Source organism: Lepidochelys kempii, chromosome 11 (assembly GCF_965140265.1).
Source record: "Lepidochelys kempii isolate rLepKem1 chromosome 11, rLepKem1.hap2, whole genome shotgun sequence".
NCBI lineage: Eukaryota > Metazoa > Chordata > Testudines > Cheloniidae > Lepidochelys > Lepidochelys kempii.
The window spans coordinates 2,027,856-2,047,730 of NC_133266.1; the positions used below are offsets into that span (position 1 = coordinate 2,027,856).

The 19,875-nt window shown below is 60.1% G+C and overlaps 1 protein-coding gene across 7 annotated transcripts in view; it reads right to left on the reverse strand.

Moving 5' to 3' along the window:
* Positions 1-13,411: 13,411 nt before the first annotated feature.
* The window catches only part of TTLL4 (tubulin tyrosine ligase like 4), a 44,817-nt gene continuing 38,353 nt past the window's right edge, over positions 13,412-19,875 (reverse strand). For all 7 annotated transcript variants that reach the window (XM_073304905.1, XM_073304904.1, XM_073304903.1 and 4 more), the window contains 4 exons: positions 18,577-18,787; positions 15,812-15,882; positions 15,194-15,276; positions 13,412-14,667 (listed from right to left, as the gene is read on the reverse strand). In XM_073304905.1, the coding sequence (XP_073161006.1) occupies positions 14,508-14,667; positions 15,194-15,276; positions 15,812-15,882; positions 18,577-18,787 (525 nt within the window). In that variant the 3' untranslated portion in view covers positions 13,412-14,507. The remainder of the gene's footprint in view (positions 14,668-15,193; positions 15,277-15,811; positions 15,883-18,576; positions 18,788-19,875) is intronic.

The following is a 19,875-nucleotide window of genomic DNA, read 5'->3' on the forward strand; positions in this document are numbered from 1 at the left end:
CCGGGCCAGGAGGTCACCGGATTCCTTTGTTCTCCAGCCCTTTAGCTCTCGCCTTGCAGGGGGGAAGGGCCCAGGCCATCAGTGGCCAGGAAACAGGGTGTCGGCCATTCTCTGTGTCCAGACCCCTGCACACACCTGCCCTCTAGGGCTCTGCAAGGATCATACACCCTTATCCCACCCCTAGATACTTAAGAACTGCCTAGGGGAAATTGAGGCACTCCCACACTATTCAGAGGAAACATTAAGAACAGTCCCACTTCGTCACACCAGGCCCCGCCAGTGGCAGGCCCCGGAGAGGCCAGGGGCTGAGCTGTCCCCCAGGGCAGGGGGAGCCGGGCACAGCGAGGACTCAGGGCTGATCCTCCCCAGCCCTGGAGTCAGAGGCAGACCTTTCTCCCCCTTCTCCGGAGTGCCATGGCTGCAGCCCCCGCTGACCGTTTGCCCCGGGAGGCCACCCCGGCAAGGCACTGCTGGCCAAATGGAGCTCGGGGCTCCAGGAAGGCGACAGGGCTGCTTGAGCCGGCCTCGAGGTCAGGGCTCTGCAGTGCCCCACAGTGAGTCCCTGACGCCTCGAGTGCCTCAAGGCTGGGCTTGTGGCTAGGGCACCGGGCTGGGAGTCTGTCATGGAGTGTGGGGGGCCCTGCACCCCTCTTCCTGGGATTCCCCATGACTCTCAGCCAGCCAATATCACAGAAGGTTTATTGGACAAGAGGAACACAGTCTAAAACAGAGCTTGTGGGTACAACCAAGACCCCTCAGTCGAGTCCTTCTTGGGGGCAGGGAGCTTAGACCCCAGCCCTGGGGTTCCCTGCGTTCCACCACCCAGCCCAAAACTGAAACCAACCCCACCCCCAGCCGGCTCCCTCCTCTAGCCTTTGTCTGGGTTCCCAGGCCAAGGTGTCACCTGGCTCCATCCCCCTCCTGGCTCAGGTGACAGGCTCTCAGGTCTCCCATCCCCAAAGAAACTCCACTGCCACATTCCCAGGTCAACACTCCCCCCTCCCTGCTGCCTCACAGAGTCAGGACGCCTGGGTTCCCTTCCCATCTCGGGGGGAGGGGGTGGGGGGACTGGGAGTCAGGACCCCTGGATTCCATTCCCAGTTTGGGGGAGGGTGGGGCTGGGAGCCAGGACACCTGGGTTCCCTTCCCAGCTCGGGAGGGAATGCACCAGCTCCAGTCTTGTGCCCTCCCGGAGCCCAACCCAGATCCCTGCCTCCCGCTGCCCTTCCCCATCGCACTGAGTAGCTGGGACTGGACAATGCACCTGACTCCAGCTGGTAGCTGGCTCAGGGCCGGCGGCGGGTGCCTGACACCCACGTTCCCCCAGCTCGGACTGGAGAACCCAGAGAGCCAGCCCTTGGGGAAACCCGCATGTGGACTGCTCTGTGCCCCCGGGCAGGGTCAGGCTGCACCACCGTGCTTAGCGCCGGGCACTAAACCATCCATCCCTTCCCCCAGAACCACTGCCCCTCAGCAGGACCCCAAGGAACCCACCTGGGTTTTCCCCAAATAGAAGGCTTTAATCCTCTGATTTTCTCTAATTCAAGAAAAACACAATGGGCCGGGAACCCGACACCCCTGAGCGACCCTACAATAACAAACCCCTGCGGGTGAGCGGCCCTGCAAGCAACCCTACAATAATAAAGCTGCGTGCACAGCCCAGCAGCAAGAACAACCCCAGAATGACAGCGTGTAAAGACCAGTGTTTACAAGTAACCCTACAATAACAAAAAGAAAAGGAGGACTTGTGGCACCTTAGAGACTAACCCATTTATTTGAGCATGAGCTTTCGTGAGCTACAGCTCACTTCATCGGATGCATACCGTGGAAACTGCAGCAGACTTTATATACACACAGAGACCATGAAACAATACCTCCTCCCACCCACTGTCCTGCTGGTAATAGCTTATCTAAAGTGATCATCAGGTTGGGCCATTTCCAGCACAAATCCAGGTTTTCTCACCCTCCGCCCCCCCCACACAAACTCACTCTCCTGCTGGTGATAGCCCATCCAAAGTGACAACTCTCTTCACAATGTGCATGACAATCAAGGTGGGCCATTTCCTGCACAAATCCAGGTTCTCTCACCCCCTCACCCCCCTCCCAAAAACCACACACACAAACTCACTCTCCTGCTGGTAATAGCTCATCCAAAGTGACCATTCTCCCTACAATGTGCATGGTAATCAAGGTGGGCCATTTCCAGCACAAATCCAGGTTTTCTCACACCCCCCCCCACCCCCATCCACACACAAACTCACTCTCCTGCTGGAAAAGCAGCATCACTTGCCCCATAACCTCAGCTGTGCAGAACGCAATGCCATCCACAGCCTCAGAAACAACTCTGACATCATAATCAAAAAGGCTGACAAAGGAGGTGCTGTTGTCATCATGAATAGGTTGGAATATGAACAAGAGGCTGCTCGGCAGCTCTCCAACACCACTTTCTACAAGCCATTACCCTCTGATCCCACTGAGAGTTACCAAAAGCAACTACAGCATTTGCTCAAGAAACTCCCTGAAAAAGCACAAGATCAAATCCGCACAGACACACCCCTGGAACCCCGACCTGGGAGATTCTATCTACTACCCAAGATCCATAAACCTGGAAATCCTGGGCGCCCCATCATCTCAGGCATTGGCACCCTGACAGCAGGATTGTCTGGCTATGTAGACTCCCCCCTCAGGCCCTACGCTACCAGCACTCCCAGCTACCTTCGAGACACCACTGACTTCCTGAGGAAACTACAATCCATGGGTGATCTTCCTGATAACACCATCCTGGCCACTATGGATGTAGAAGCCCTCTACACCAACATTCCACACAAAGATGGACTACAGGCCGTCAGGAACACTATCCCCGATAATGTCACGGCAAACCTGGTGGCTGAACTTTGTGACTTTGTCCTTACCCATAACTATTTTACATCTGAGGACAATGTATACCTTCAGATCAGCGGCACTGCTATGGGTACCCGCATGGCCCCACAGGATGCCAACATTTTTATGGCTGATTTAGAACAACGCTGCCTCAGCTCTCGTCCCCTAACGCCCCTACTCTACTTGCGCTATATTGATGACATCTTCATCATCTGGACCCATGGAAAAGAAGCCCTTGAGGAATTCCACCATGATTTCAACAATTTCCATCCCACCACCAACCTCAGCCTGGTCCAGTCCACACAAGAGATCCACTTCCTGGACACTACAGTGCTAATAAACGATGGTCACATAAACACCACCCTATACCGGAAACCTACTGACCGCTATTCCTACCTGCATGCCTCCAGCTTTCACCCTGACCACACCACATGATCCATCGTCTACAGCCAAGCTCTGCGATACAACCGCATTTGCTCCAACCCCTCAGACAGAGACAAACACCTACAAGATCTCTGTCAAGCTTTCTTACAACTACAATACCCACCTGCAGGAGTGAAGAAACAGATTGACAGAGCCAGAAGAGTTCCCAGAAGTTACCTACTACAGGACAGGCCTAACAAAGAAAATAACAGAACGCCACTAGCCGTCACCTTCAGCCCCCAACTAAAACCCCTCCAACGCATTATTAAGGATCTACAACCTATCCTAAAGGATGACCCAACACTCTCACAAATCTTGGGAGACAGGCCAGTCCTTGCCTACAGACAGCCCCGCAACCTGAAGCAAATACTCACCAACAACCACATACCACACAACAGAACCACTAACCCAGGAACTTATCCTTGCAACAAAACCTGTTGCCAACTGTGCCCACATATCTATTCAGGGGACACCATCACAGGGCCTAATAACATCAGCCACACTATCAGAGGCTCGTTCACCTGCACATCCACCAATGTGATATATGCCATCATGTGCCAGCAATGCCCCTCTGCCATGTACATTGGTCAAACTGGACAGTCTCTACGTAAAAGAATAAATGGACACAAATCAGATGTCAAGAATTATAACATTCATAAACCAGTCGGAGAACACTTCAATCTCTCTGGTCACGCAATCACAGACATGAAGGTCGCTATCTTAAAACAAAAAAACTTCAAATCCAGACTCCAGCGAGAAACTGCTGAATTGGAATTCATTTGCAAATTGGATACTATTAATTTAGGCTTAAATAGAGACTGGGAGTGGCTAAGTCATTATGCAAGGTAGCCTATTTCCCCTTGTTTTTTCCTACCCCCTCCCCAGATGTTCTGGTTTAACTTGGATTTAAACTTGAAGAGTGGTCAGTTTGGATGAGCTATTACCAGCAGGAGAGTGAGTTTGTGTGTGGATGGGGGTGGGGGTGTGTGTGAGAAAACCTGGATTTGTGCTGGAAATGGCCCACCTTGATTATCATGCACATTGTAGGGACAGTGGTCACTTTGGATGAGCTATTACCAGCAGGATAGTGAGTTTGTGTGTGTGGTTTTTGGGAGGGGGGTGAGGGGGTGAGAGAACCTGGATTTGTGCAGGAAATGGCCCACCTTGATTGTCATGCACATTGTGTAAAGAGTTGTCACTTTGGATGGGCTATCACCAGCAGGAGAGTGAATTTGTGGGGGGGGGTGGAGGGTGAGAAAACCTGGATTTGTGCTGGAAATGGCCCACCTGATGATCACTTTAGATAAGCTATTACCAGCAGGACAGTGGGGTGGGAGGAGGTATTGTTTCATATTCTCTGTGTATAAATAAAGTCTGCTGCAGTTTCCACGGCATGCATCCGATGAAGTGAGCTGTAGCTCACGAAAGCTCATGCTCAAATAAATGGGTTAGTCTCTAAGGTGCCACAGGTCCTCCTTTTCTTTTTGCGAATACAGACTAACACGGCTGTTACTCTGAAACCTACAATAACAAACTAACAGTATCCAACCCAGCTCCTGCCAGCAAGCAACCCTACAATAACAAACCAGCGCTTGCTACCAACCCTACAATGACAAACCAGCAAGCACACCTCTCTCTCAGCAGCGATCCGACGACAGGAAAGCCCAGCTGGGCTGCCCTAGGAAACCCAAGCCCAGTGCTCACAATCTGCCCTACAACCAAAACCCAGCGGGCCCAGCCTGTCGCTATGGGGCAACCCTACAATAACAGAGCAGCCTGGCACGCCCCGGGAGGGCAAAGTATCGCCGGGGGAAACGCACGTGGGTGTCAGGTTCCCGCTGGCTGCGCTTTTGTTCCAAACCAGTGCCAAGGGCGGAGTAAACTCAGCTGAGACGGGAATCGCAGCTGGCAGCCAGGGAGCCGGGCTGGGCACCGCTGCAGGGCAGGGCCGGCAGGGGGCAGCAGCTGGGGGTGACAGGTAGGGAAGGGAGGTGGGAAGGAGGAGGGGGCGGGGTGGGGAGAAGCCAGGGGGTGGCGGCAGGGGCAAGAAGGGGTCTCGGGGGTGGAGGTGAAAGCTAGCCTTGCAGGGCTGAAAGGAAGCAGGAAGTCGGTGGGTGCAGTTTGGGACAGGAAGTCCCCCCAGGCTTGCTCCGAAGGCTGGCATGGCTGCAGGAGGGGCCCAAGGCAATCCCCTCTCCAAGGCCCCTCCAAACAGGGCACCCCGGCCGCCCCCTGGTTTCCTCCCCTACCTGCCGTGCAGCCGGGGCCGTGAGCTGCTCCATGCTATTCTGGGCCTGCCGCTCGCTCCCCAGCCCCGGCAGATTGAGTGTCAGGCTGGCACCCAGCTGTGGGAGCGGCCTGCCAGGCCCTCCGTGGAGACGCGCCGGAGCCGGCTGGAAGGGCCCACGGGGACGGCCGGCAGCCAGCCACCTGCTCTTAGCCCACGGCCCCACGGGCACTTCCCGGGCTGCGGGGAGCCGAACCAAGCGAAGCCCTGAAATAGAGACCTGCACCCCCCCCCCCGGGAGCTGCAGGCAGACAGACAGACTGGGGCGAAGGGGGCAGACAGACGCCGGAGAGCTGGGACGGGGGACAGACAGACAGACAGGGGCACAGGGCAGAATTTGGGCTCCGGGGCCCAGAAGGGCTCTCCTGGCGCATGCCCGGCGGCACAGCTGGTCCTGCCCAGGGACCGCAGCCCATTGACCACCCGCTTGCCCTGGGATGGGCGCTGGCAAGGCGTGTTAACTCCCCGTGCCTCGCACGCCGCGCCCTCCTCTCGGGGGCCTTTCCGGCCCTGGCGAAGGGCTCAGCGAGCGCGAAAGAAAGCGGGTCTCTCGCCCCAAGGGACGTGGGTCCAGTGACAGATATTTCCCCCCCCCCCCGCCCCCAGCAGCTTCTCTCTGCAGCTAAATGGGTCAGCCAGAGAGAAGGGGCCTGGGGAGGGAAGGAGGGAGGGAGGGGGGTGTTTGGGGATGGAGGGACACACACAGATTTTGGGGGGGGCGGATGGAGGGAGGGGGAAGTTTGGGGATGGAGGGACACACACAGATTGGGGAGGGGCAGATGGAGGGAGGGGGTGTTTGGAGATGGAGGGACACACACAGATTGGGGAGGGGCGGAGGGAGGGAGGGAGGGGGTGTTTGGGGATGGAGGGACACACACAGATTGGGGGGGATGGAGGGAGGGAGGGGGTGTTTGGAGATGGAGGGACACACACAGATTGGGGAGGGGCAGAGGGAGGGAGGGAGGGGGTGTTTGGGGATGGAGGGACACACACAGATGGGGGAGGGAGGAGGGTGTTTGGGGATGGAGAAGGGAGGCCAGGGTGGGGAAGGAGGCAGGATTTGCCCCGACTCACCCCCAGGGCTGTGCTTAGGGTGGCGAATCGGAGACTCAGCCGGGCCACGAACCCTGCTGGGAGCGGCCAAGGGAGCCAGTGAGGGGGCAGTCGCAGGGCCAAGCCCCGGTGGGGGCGGGGGGCTGCGGAGGAGATGAATTGCAGCGGGGTGGCCTGGGGGCAGAGCCAGGTGGGCACGGCAGCGCCAGGGGCTGGGCTAGAGAAGGCTTTTGCGCTGCCCAGCGTGGGGCAGTGAGCTCAGCTGGGGGGCTCAGAAACAGGCAGGCGATTTGGAACTGGACACCGCGATGCCGGCCCCCGAGAGGCCCGGCAGAGCCCCCAGCCTGCAGGGACCCCGGTGAGCACTCAGTGGGGCAGAGCCAGCCCCAGCAGGCCATGGCGGGAGCCCCTCACTTGGACCCTTTGATCGTCCCAGATTCGCGTCTCCAGGCCTCTGGCGCTGTTTCGTTATTGCGGGGTCGCTGGGGGCACGGGCTTGTTGTCGTAGGGTCACAGGGGGTGTAGTTTGTTATTGCAGGGGCGCGGGGGGCCGGGGGGCCGGCTTGTTGCCGTAGGGCCGCTCGGGGGAGATCAGCTCACGGCAGGTGGAAGGGTCAGGGTCTCCCCACGCTCCGTTCTGGCACTGACCTGCAGAACTTTCCGCCTTGGCGCCCAGCCCCACTCAGCCAGGGCCGTGCCCCCTGCCATGCTGTGCCCCCGGCTCCCTGCGGCTGCCCGGACTGAGCCAGGCTGCCAGCTCCCCTCCCCGCCCTTGGCCGTGGGGAATTCCACTGGGGTGACTCACGCTCCAAACAGGGAATCCAGCCCCCCGGCCCCGGCCCCAGACGCCTTGTGCCTGGCACCTGCCAGCGCGTCCCCGCACGGAGCAGCTGGGGCAGCCGCAGGGATTCCTGGGCCCCCGGGACCAGCAGGATTATCCCCTCTCGGCTCCGGCACATCCCAGGCCGGAGAGCCCTGCCCCGCTCAGCAGCCGGGGCCAGCTCCGCAGGCCGGACGCCTGCTCCCAGCACGGATCCGTCAGTGACCCGAACCAGCCGGGGCACAGCGCTCCCGGCCCAGGGGTCAGTGGCGTTCTACCCCAAAGGGGAATTTGCCCCATGACTTCAGCCCAGCTTCCCGACCAACTGGGCTGGGGCTTGGTCCTACTCCCGCCATGGCCTGGCCAGGCAGGGCCGAGTCCCCCACCCCCCAGCCTGGCCGGGACTCTCACCGGTCAGCCCCAGGCCACGAGCCTCGGTGGGGAAAGTTCCTTTGCGCTGACTGGGGTCTTCCCGCGTCTCCCCGTCACTCAGCACAGCACAGGGGGCCCGGTGGGGCTGGCAGAACCCCCGGCTGAGGGGAGAAGGGTTGCGGGGTGCACTGGGAGCAGGATCTCGGGGTGCTCCGGAGGCAGCGGGGGCTGGCAGAAGCTGCAGCGAGCCTGTTACCACCACAGCTCCTGTCTGCCCGAAAGAGATGACTTCTTCCTTGCTCCCGCGAGCCCGTGCTGGGCCAGGCACCCTGGGTCTACCCAAGGGGAAAGCTCCCTCCCTAGGGGCTTGGGCTAGGTGCTCGATTTCCCCTGCCCTAGTTTGCGGCTTGCTGCCAGCTTGGCGAGGGCTGCAGATCTATTTATGGAAGGATCCTCTCTGGTTCCAGTAACCCCCTGAACTCCCAGCAAGGCAGCCGTGAGAGCTGGAGCCGGGAGGAGAAGGGGGCGCAGAGGAAGAATGCAGCCGTATTTCTGCCTTGGTCCTCTCTGGAAGCAGGCGAGGCCTCATTAATGGAGCCCATAGTAGGCATAACGAGCTCTAGGGGCTGGAAGTAAGACACACGTGTAAAGGGGCAGGTGGGCTCAGCGGCTTGAAGGACGTGGGTGCGATCTTTAAATCCTGATCGGACCCTCGTGCCAGGGAGCCCGTCATGGTGACCTGCGTCCCAGAGGTTGCAGGAGATGATTTCTAACACTCCCTTCTAGCCTTAAGATCTCTGAAACAGGGAGGTCATGAGGACTAGTGGGTAGGAAGCCAGTATCAGGTAACTCAAGGAGGCTGCTCCGTGCCTCGGTTTCCCCAGGAGATGGTGTACTGGTACCCACCTTCACAAAGCGCATGCAGAGCGGTGGGTGCAGTGTGCGAGGTAAAGGGTCCCAGGGGAAGTTCTGGTTTTAGGGGGAGAAGTGGCGGGAGCGGGGATACAGAACAGGGCCAGCCCGAGAGAGAAGGAAGCGCATGGGGCCGATGGACCAGGGGGGCTTTGCAGGCAGAACGCGGAGGGCTGTGGGGTCGGATCCTCAACATCCAGACCCAGCAGCTGTTCGCCCACCGGCAGGGCTGGAGGCCAAGCCAATGTTGCGATCCCCTCAGCACTTACAGACGCCGTTAGACCTCCCTCCAGCAAACCAGCAACCTCCAGGCAGAGTCAGACGCCCTGCCCCTCTGGGGAGCTGCCCATGTGGCCGGGAATTCAAACATGTCACATGGCGGCAGGATGCTGGGGCAGCCGCCCACGGACACTCAGCGTCCAGCCGCGCTTCGCAGACCAGATTCTTCGCGGCAGATCCAGCTCTGGCGGGGCGGCATGGACGGGATTAGGGCCGGGGCACGGAGGCACTGTCCACTCCCATCCACCCGTCCGGCGTGAGCCCGGCCTCCCCTTGCCTCCTGGAGGATTTCTCCTGGAAGGGTCCTACAACCGTCCCTCTGCGCGCCCGAGTGTCATAAGCTGGGGGTCTGCCCAGAACCCAGCGGCCCCCAGGCACCGCCCGGGAGGGAGCCGGCTGTGGTAGCAGAGAAGGGTTTCCCGGTGGCCAGGGAAGGGCAGCGTGGCAGGGCTCCTCCAGGAAAGCAGAGGCCGGGTGGGGCGGAGGGCACTTAGGGGGTGGCACAGACAGGCTCACGTGGCAGACGCACCCCTGCCGCTCGGCGGGGGCCTGCGGGGCTTGCGCGGAGCTACGGGCTGCCTCGGATTTGCCCCAACAGAGCAGGCTGCACCCCCAGTACCTTTCCTAGGGATCCCCCCCCTCGCCGCCCGCCCAACAGGGGCCTGGCCCGCGCTGGAGAAGCGCTCGCCGGGGGCATGATCTGACAGCTGCGCTTTGGCTGACCCAAGTCTAACCCATGCCAGGATTGAGGACGTGGCCCTGGGTCCTGCTCAGCCGGCAGGGCTGTGTCCCTCCGCCCCTGCCACGGTGGGGGATTAAGGCACCGGCAGCTGGGGAATCCAGCTGGGAGGACACCCCACCAGGCCTCTCCGCTTTCACCCTGGCAGCTCTCTTAGGTCACTGGGTAAAGGCTACTCAAGGCAGGGATGGCACTAAGGAGACCCGAGCGAGGCACCCATGACATGTCCGGGTCCAACAGCACGGCTGGGAGAGTGACTGGCACAGCGTGGGGGAACGGGGGACCCCCCACCCGACCAGGCTATGCCAGTGACAAAGCAGGTCTGGTCCCCAGGTGGGGCCCCCAGCTGCTGGGCTGGGGAAGGTTTCCAGACCCCAGCTGCAGAGCCGGCTAACTCCAAGGGAAATTCACTTTGACAGCTGCAGGGGACAACCTGTCACGGAGTGCGGGGGAGTCCAGGCCCTGCACCCCTCTTCCTGGGATTCACTGAGACTCTCAGCCAGCCAGTAAAACGGGAGGTTTATTGGACAACAGGAACACAGTCCACAACAGAGCTTGTGGGTACCCCCAGGACCCCTCAGTCAAGCCCTTCCGGGGGAGCAGGGAGCTTAGACCCCAGCCCTGGGGTTCCCTGTGTTCCTCCCCCCCAGCCCCAAACTGAAACTAAACCCACCCAGCAGGTTCCCTCCTGCAGCCTCTGTTCACATTCCCGGGCAGAGGTGTCACCTCCCCCTCCTGGCTCAGGTGACAGGCTCTCAGGTCTCCCCTCCCCAGTGAAACTCCCCTGCCACATTCCCAGGTCAACACTCCCCGCTCCCTGCTACATCACACAACCCCACTGCCCTTGCCCAGCGCTGGCCACATAGGCAGCGAGGGCCTGAGACTGCTCCCACAGAAATTAATGGGAATTTTGCCAAAGATTTTGGGATCAGGCCCCTAATTTCCATGGGGCATAGGAGCAGCCAGACTGGGTCAGAAGAAGGGGCCAGCTGTGACGAAGCGGGACTGTTCTTAATGTTTCCTCTGAATAGTGCCTCAGTTTCCCCTAGGTAGTTCTTAAGTATCTAGGGGGTGGGGTTAGGGTGTATGATCATTGCAGAGCCCTAGAGGGCAGGTGTGTGCAGGAGTCTGGACACAGAGAATGGCCGACACCCTGTTTCCTGGCAACTGATGGCCTGGGCCTTCCCCCTGCAAGGTGAGAGCTGAAGGGTTGGAGAACAAAGGAATCAGGTGCCCTCCTGGCCCGGGAAAGGGACAAAGCCCAGAGGAGGAGGGGCTGGAGGGAGTTTCAGTTTGGGGCTGGCTGGGGACACGGAGTGAAGGGCAGATGGGGTTGTCTGGCTTAATGCCCCCCAAAATAGACCCAGCTGAGGGGTCCCGTTCTCTGCACCTGCAAGCTCTGTGTTAGACCATGTCCCTGTCGTCTAATAAACCTTCTGTTTTACTGGCTGGCTGAGAGTCCCGTCTGACTGCGGAGTCGGGGGCAGGACCCTCTGGCCCCCCAGGACCCCGCCTGAGTGGACTCGCTGTGGGAAGCGCACGGAGGGGCAGAGGAGGCTGAATGCTCCGAGGTCAGACCCAGGAAGGTGGAAGCCGGGGGAGCTGTGTGTCCTGCAGACAGGCTGCTCCCCGAGAGGAGACTTCCCCAGAGTCCTGCCTGGCTTCGTAGGGAGCGGTTCCAGAGCATCGCCCGGGGACTCCGTGACACCAGCTACCCCAGTATCCTGTCTTCCCACAGGGGCCAGGGCCAGGTGCTTCGGAGGCAATGAACAGAACAGGACAATTACTGAGTCATCCAGCCCGTTGGCCAGTCCCAGCTCCTGGCACTCAGAGGTTTAGGGACACCCCGCGTAGGGGTTACGCCCCTGACCAGCTTGGCTAGCAGCCACCACTGGACCTGTCCTCCGTGAACTTACCAAACCGTTTTTAGACGCCAGTTACATGTGCGGCCTTCACCCGTCCCCTGGCAGCGAGTCCCACGGGCTGAACAACGCAGGCCTGGGCTCTCCCCTTACAAAGTCCCGCAAGAGACGGGGGGGCCTCTCATCCAGGCAGGTGAATCCAGCGGGTGGCTCAGCAAGCACGAAGCAGGTTGCTGGGGCACGGGGAAGGGGACAGCCCTGCGACCCCGTGTGCACACCCGAGGAGGGGTGGGGCCTAGAACCAGACTGGTCCGTAGCGTGGGGAGGGAGAGGCTGAAGGGGGGCTGCCCTGCCAGGCAGATGGGGCCTCTCCTGGTAGACAGATGAGGAATGGGGCAGCGGGGAGAAAGTCCAGCTGCAGGTGGACCATCCCATTCCCCCCGCGTACCAGGGCAGGGTCCTAGGAGTCTGCTGCTGTGGGTGGTTCTGCCAGGACCGCTGCAGAGCCGGGTACGTCTCCCCCTTTCCATAGCCCCGGGGGCTGAGCACACTGGGCTCGGAACGTGCAGGATGCAAAGGGCAGGGGGGGCAGGTCCTGGAGCTCGAGCCCAGCTCCGGTGCTGGTTTCCAGCGAGACCCGGACAGAGGCTCAGTGTTGCTCGCAGCCCTCGGGCACTCGCCGTGCCAGGAGGAGAGAAGACCCTCACCCGTCTGGTGAATGTGCACCTCCCCTACGTTCCCCCCTTAAGACATTTACTTCATGCAGGTTTCAGAGTAGCAGCCGTGTCAGTCTGTATCCGCAAAAAGAACAGGACGACTTGTGGCACCTTAGAGGCTAACAAGCTCCCCTGCCCTCCAGCAAAGCCCGAGCGAGCGAGCGAGCCCAGGGGCCTGGCAGCAAGATGCCTTCGAATTACAGCACTTACACGGCAGCCTGCTCACCATCAGTGCGGACGAGACGCACCTGCCCCTTGCCGGTTTCCCCCAAGCTGCTCCCCCCGGGGCCAGAGCAGCTCAGTCAGATCTGGAAAGATCCCAACCGTTACCCAGCAGGTGGGAGACGTGGGAGGTGCTGGGGGCGAACCCTGCTCCGGGCAATAGAGCAGCCAGCCCTCGTCTTTAATACCAGCCTTCAGCATGGCACAGCCCCGCTGCTCAGGTCAAGCTGGCCTATCGCCCGCTGGGACTTGGCTCTAGCCACTGTGGGGAGCTGAGCCTCTGGGCGGGGGGACAAGGGAGACAAGGGGTTAAGTCCTTCCTGCCATTAAGGAGAAGGCTGCAGGGTCACCGCCCTCCTGTCCCCTCCCAACCTGACAGATCAGCAGCGACCCAAGACCAAGAACATGAAACAGGCTCCTGGCGCCCAGGGTTGGGGACACGGAGTCAGCCGAGCCATCAGTCAGCACCCAGCACGAAAGTAGCAAGTGTCCTTCCCTCGTGGTGCCAGGTGCGACTGTACCTACACGGCCGCCCCCTGCCCCGGCCCCCTCCCTGCAAATGGCTGGATTAGCAGAGGCTGCAGCCGCCCTCGCCTGCACATTGGCGCAGCTCAGAGGGGAGGCTCCCCGCCGAAAGAGAGCGGGTCACCGAGCAGGGCGAAGACCGGGGAGAAAATGGGGGGCGGGGGTTGGTTCTGAGGCCCCGAGCAGCACTGGGCCCCCTTGGGCTAGGAGGGGTTTGGGCTGAGACAGGAGAAAGGAGCAGGAGGAATCGTCCCACTGTCTGATGGAAGATCAGCCGCTGGCTGGACCGCGCACCCCGCCAAACAAACCAGTCAGCGCAGCTCGGGTGTTGAACTTTAATGGAGGGCCTTGGCAAAAGGCAGATAAAAAGGCCCCAACCGAGGAGATGGGGCCTCCCGGAACCGCACTGGCCTCAGAGAGCAGGGGGCAGCTGCAATCCTTCTTTGTGCATGTACCGTATACGGCCCCATCTCCACCCCAACACCGCCCAGTGCTAACGGCTCACCGCGACGTGATGGCCCTCGGGTTCTCTCACCAGACAAACACCAAAGCATTGGCCCGGGTAGGGACCAGAGCCAAGAGGCCATCTACACTACTGAGTGCAACAGTGTTTGTAAGGGGCAGGAGACAAGCCTGTTCGGCTGGGATCCCCTGCCTGCCTTGCGTTTACAGTGTAATGGGGCCTGAGCAGGGTCTCCACGGAGCAGCAGCTGCTGCTAGTGGCTAGTGCAGTGACAACTCCCTGATTTCTAACGCCCCCCTTGGCTTCCCTCGGGGACCAGGGTCAGGTTGGGGAGTGGAGGGGGGAGGTTTGCTAAGAGTTCAGGGGCTGCTCTTGTAGGGCCGACGCACATGGATTAAAAAGACCCCAAAGTCTTCTCCTTCCGGAGGAGAAACATAGGAATGGAGCCTGAGGGCCAGCTGCAGCTCCTGGCAAGGCTGAGTTGGGGGTCACAAGCCACGATTGGTGGCTAGCAGGAATTCAGCCCTGCCGGGCTACCAGGGCTCGGGAGACACTAGCCTGCGATAACCATACGAGACTAAGCTAAGCGAGAGCTCAGCCTGGTTAAAGCACACGTACCCCCGCCCCTTTGCGCGGTAGCCCCCGCTGAGCCTCCGGCCCCTCCCCGCGAGGGCACTTGGCAGTGGAGAGGCACTTGCAGATCTGCAGTTCCCCCGTGCTAAGGGACAAACCTGCCTTCTCAAGGCTTCGGTGCCTGAACGTTTCTTTTGTTTTTAAAAACTATACGTTGAGCATCTAACCCTTTGGCCGAGTAATAATCCCTCTCCAAAAATACCCTCTGGCCCGTGCGCGGCCCACGAGTCGCCCCCGCCTCGCCGGCCTCCAGCACCAGCGTCTTCCTTTGAGGTAGGTTTGTGCGGCCCCCCGCCAGGGCGAGGGGCCCTTGGCTCTCGGTCACATGACCAAGGCGGAGTCAGACAGGTGGCTCTGTGTCCGCGGGAGGACGGGTTTCTTGATGGCTCCACCGGCATATCTGATCAGAGGCAAACTCTGGGGGCAAGCGCTGGGCTCCGGGGACTTGGGAACTTCCTCGGCATCTCTCGGAAGAGGTTTGCTGCAGGAAAAGGGAACATCAGGCCGCTTAGTGCCTGGGGACACGGAGCTCCGGAGAAAGGGATGCTTCGAACGCTCTGATCCGCCCGCGCCCCCAAACGTCCCAGCCACGCCCCCTGGCAGGCCTTGGCATCAGTCCCCGGCTCGCTGCGGGGGGCAAGAGGCAGGCGCAGGAGTACCCGGGATGACGGGACAGCTCCACTCGTTACAAAGCAGCTGCAGGAGTGAGTGTGCCCTGCACCCCTGACCTGCTCCCCAGGGCTGGGCAAGCTCCCGCCACGCCCACTCCAGTGCCATGGGCGGGGTGCCCAGAACCCAGGAGAGGTCACGCACGTGGGCGCGTCAGCCTAGCCTGACGGACGGCTCCTTCGAAAGCCAAGGCATGGTGGGCAGCCCCTCATCCCGCCCCAGTGCAGCTCTGCCATCCGTCCGAGCTCCTTCCCAGTAGGGCAGCCCCAAGGCCAGGTACGCCCGCCCCTCCCCACAGGCCCTGGCTGCAGCCACTGGGGACACGCCCCGGGACTCACCTGAACTGGCCCGACTCCAGTTTGCAGAAGCCATTCAGGTGGCTGTCACTCTTGGGGAAGAGGTGGGGCCTTGGCAGTGACCACTAGGAGGGGAGAAGAATGGTAATGGCAGAATTCCCCTGCTCAGGGCAGAGACGGAGTCAGGGAAAGTGGTTTAAAAGGCGCCTTTCACACGCTGCAATCGCCGGATCGCACCAGAGCCCGTCGCTTCCTCAGCCTCAGAGCTAGAACCGACCCGACGGGTCCCGCGGTGTCCCCCGGAGGTGGACGGGGAGAAGGGAGTTCGGTGGAACATCTAACGGGGCCTGGAGGCTGAGGGCCATGGCTCTGCGAGACAGGCAGGCGGATGCGTTCTGCTTGCAGCTTGACCCTTTGATATGGGTGGGGAGAGCAGGGAAAACGCTGGCGCTAAGGGAGGGAGAGGAAACTAGAGGAAGTGGTGAGTGATGAAAACCCAGAGCAATGGGGCTTCCTCCCAGCCACGCTCAAAGGCAGGGAAAGCCTCTGGACTCAGGACACTTGGCCAGGATGAGCTCATGGGCCCGAAAAGAGGGAAGGAGCTGAGAGAGACGGTGAGGGGACAGCCTTGTGGACAGCCGGATCGAGGAAGACACTCACCGTTTGGGCCAAGTCCGTCACTGCCCCGCTGAGGTATCCCTTGTGACACCAGTTTCTTAACAGATCCAAACCTAGGAAAGGACGGGCAAGCAGTAAGATGCAGGCAACCCAGAGAGGAGGCTGGGCTCCTGGCATGTCACACCTCTCCGGGTGTCCCCGGCCACACCCAGAAACAATAGCTTTTGCCAGACTGGGCCCTTAAGTCTGGTCTCCTGCATGTGGCAGGGGCCCATATGGGATGCTTCAGGGGAAGGGGACGGCCCTAGAACACACCAGCTCACTGATCGGCTTCTTGCCCTGAAGATTTGGTTCCCCTTCTCCTAACACGGCAGTTCCAAAGAGTGGCCACAAAACTACTCTGTCTCTTTCCAAACCCAGCTGATCTGTTTCCATGGGGCTCCGAGTCCCTCCCACATGAAGACAAGTTGGGGCTGGTCCTGCTTTGAGCAGGGGGTTGGACTAGATACCTCCCGAGGTCCCTTCCAACCCTGAGATTCTATGATAAGCTGGGATCTGTCCAACAACCCGGCACTGGTAGAGAGCTCTCAGGCTGGCAAACAGAGCCTGTGTCGCTGGACGGGGCAGGTTATGACGGTGCCTGGTGTTCTTTGAGTTGAACTTGGCCCAGGGCACATCCTAAGAGCGGAAACCCCCTGGGTCCTCTCAAAGGAGAAGGGATGTTACATTGAATGCCCCAGGGCAGCCTGATCTCATCCCAGGGCCCATTACACCTGCCTGGTAACACCCGAACGACAGCCCAGCTTGGCGATCCCATATGCCCCAAAGCCCTCGCCAGGCTCCCTGCCAGTCACATTATACACGGAGCCCAGCAGGGAAAGGGGCCTTCGAAAAAGCAGAACACAGAGCCAGCATTGTCCCCTTCTTGGCAGCTGGGAACCACAGTACGTTCAGCTGCCAAGTCAGACGCCGGGGGGTGCGGGCCAGGCAGAGTGAGGCCTCCCTGCTGGAGTCACCATGGCTCTGCTACCTGGCCTGGGCACATCTAACAGAGGGGGCCCTGCTGTCCTTCAGGGACCTTGCAACACGGCCCAGCGGCCTGAAGGGGAAAATGCATTTTGCCACTTGCGGGAGGCGAGAGGCCATTCAGCCTGATGCTTCCGCAGGGCCAAATCCGTCTGCAAGAGACAAAGGGGGCTGCTTTGCATTCAGCTGCCACCCCTTGCAGAAGGCGGCTGGTTTCTAAGGGGGACCGTACGGAATGTCCAGGAATGAAGGGGGAACAAAGGCTGGGGCTGGACCCTTTTCGGCTGCAGCGGAAATGCCGGGCGGGGCTGGGCTGGCTTCCCTGCTCATGTGGAAGGATCTCTGGTGTTGCTGGAGAACTCGAGGTCTGCCATGGACACAGCTCTTCCATGGAGGGGAGGGAGATGCTGGCTCAAAGATCTGCCTCTCAGTGTTTGACAGACTCTGGAGCAGTCTCAAGAGAAATCACTTCCCCTCTCAAGTAAGGGCATGTCTATGTGGGGAAGTTAGTGTGAAGGAGCTTGGGAGTGGATTTAAAGCACAACAACTAATGTGGGGGCTCTTACTCCACACTGAGTGCCCTTGTGCAGTTTAGATTAATCCGCATCCAAAGCTAGTCTAGGCTTTCCCCCAGGTACACAACCCCTGTCCTGGATACCCCCTGCCTGTCCTGTTAGCTCCTAATCGGCTGAGAGTCTCCCAGGGGAGACAAGACCTGCATTTCAAGTGTTCAACAGGCAGAACTGTCCCCCACTTCAGAGGCCTCCTTCATACATCGCACGGCAGCAAAAGAAGGGGGCACAGACCTGATCCCCCCCCGCTTCCCAGGTGGGAACAAACCCGAACAGACTGCAGACATTTCCCGGGGGGTTGCTGAACAATTTGAACATTCCCCAGCAGTGCTGGGATCTCAGACCCTAGGAGGGGGCCAGGGCCTGGGAAACGGCAAGTGAAACGGAGCAGTCTAATGCCCCTCCCCCGGGGCGGCGGGGACGGGGAGAAGCACTCACTGTCTCCGGTGCCGGGACATTACTGGAAGGGCCAGAGGTTCGCAGCAAGGCGCCCGTTGCGTACCTGGAGACAGGACTGCAGCTCAGCCCTTTCGGGTGGGTGCGGGGCAGGGAGGGCGAGAGCCCCTCTGTGTAGGGGACAGTGGTGAACTCTACAGGTGCTCTGAGCACCAACAGGTCCCTTTGCCGAAAGGGGCGTGCCGACTTTGCAGGAGATACAGGCAGCCTGGCCTAATGCACAGGGGAAGGACAAGCTACAACACCCCCCAAGGGGAACGGCCCCTAGGCCAGCTGGGGCGCTCAGAACCAGTGACCGCAAAGCAGCGCCCCAGCGGAGGAGCTGCTGCAGGGCGTGTGGGTGGAGGTGCTCTGCTGCATGTAGCAAGCACAGGTCTCTTCGGGACGCGATGGCCGTGGGGCAGCCAGCTGGCCCCAAAACCTCATGCAGAAGGGCAGATGGTCCCGACTGGCCCGGTGTGTTTGTTTTTGATGACGGCACCGGATGACCAACGGGACAAGACCCAGCCCTGCCCAGCCCCACACCTCTCAGGGTTGCCTACTCTTGGGCTGTCCAACCATTTGATGGCTGCTCAGTAGCGGTGATCTGGGCTTCCCTCAGGTGTCACGCAGCTTGGCACCAGAACAAGCTCCCCAGTGCTGCTGTGAAGACGGCCTGCTCCACTCAGCCCGGTGCGCCAGCCAGCTAGAGCCACCAGCATGGGGCTGCCCTGGCCAGCGCCGGGGCTGAGATCCCCAGGGGCAGCTGGTTACCTCTGGGTTTGTTCAAGTAATATTTCAGCTCCCACTGGGCTGTGAGGATGTTGAAATAGCGCGGCTGCTCGAAGAAGCGCAGGTACCGCATGGCGATCCGGGTCGGGAACGCCCGCTCAAACTGCCCACGCCGAGAAAACTCATCCTCTGTCTCCACCAGCACCCGCACGTCATCCGGGGTCAGGATGTCCAGGATGGAGGAGTAGAAATCCTGCAGCGGAGAGTGCCCCAGGGTCACAGAGAGCTAGAGATTCCCATGCCCCTCCCTACTGTCCAGCCCCACGGTGCTTTTCACCCCGGGACCGCAGTGCACTGGACAGTGGATGTCCCTTGAGCAGCAGGCAGATATTAAGGAGGGGGAAACTGAGGCACACAGGTTAACTGCAGGATCCCAAAGGAGGCGTGGCAGAGCTGGGGACAGAGTCCCAATCCCTAAGTCCCCTGGTTAAACCTTCCCAACGGACATGAGATCCTGAGTGGCACAGCCCACAGGAGACCAGCCCATGACATACCACAGGCAGAGGAGAGGAGGGAGCGAGGGGCATCAGTGCCCGAGGACCCCGTCATGGAGGGCAATGCTGACATGAGATACACCCAGATGAACCTGGCAAGTGACCCACACGCTGCAGAGGAAGGAGACAACCCCCCAAGATCTCTGCTACTCTGAGCTGTGGGAAAATTCCCTCCCCACCCCACATACAGAGATCAGCTAGACCCTGGGCATGTGAGCCGGAGCCAGCCAGCCACACACCTGAGAGAGAGAATGCTCCATGCCACCTCAGAGCCCTGCCCCTCCGCGCCCGATGCCCGTCTCTAGACGTGGCTACCCCAATGCTTCAGAGGCAGGAGATTTAAAAAGCCCCCAGTATACATCCCTTCCTGACCCCTGCTGGTGGCTGACAAACCCTGAAGCATGAGCTTTAGGAACATCAGATACAAACCAGAAACAACCCCCAGGGCGGCTGAGCCCTGCCCCCACCATCACAAGCCACCCCTTTATACAGTCGCCCTCATAGGTCTGTCCTGCTCTCTCCTAGAACGAATTCATTGGTGGTCCAGGCGCCTGTCAGACAGCTCTCCCCGCGGGAGAGCTACCACGCTACATGGAGAGGTAGGACGTCAGGATGTAACCACTGCAAACGTAAAGCAAGTGGCATGAAAACAACTGTGGAGGGAACTGGGCTGTTCAATTTTTAGGCAAATAAAGGATGAAAACCAGAAGTTCCTGAGAGGAGGCCCCATTTGACAAACTGGACTGAACCCTGATTGCCCCAGTCAGAGGGGATGCAGTGTGAAAAG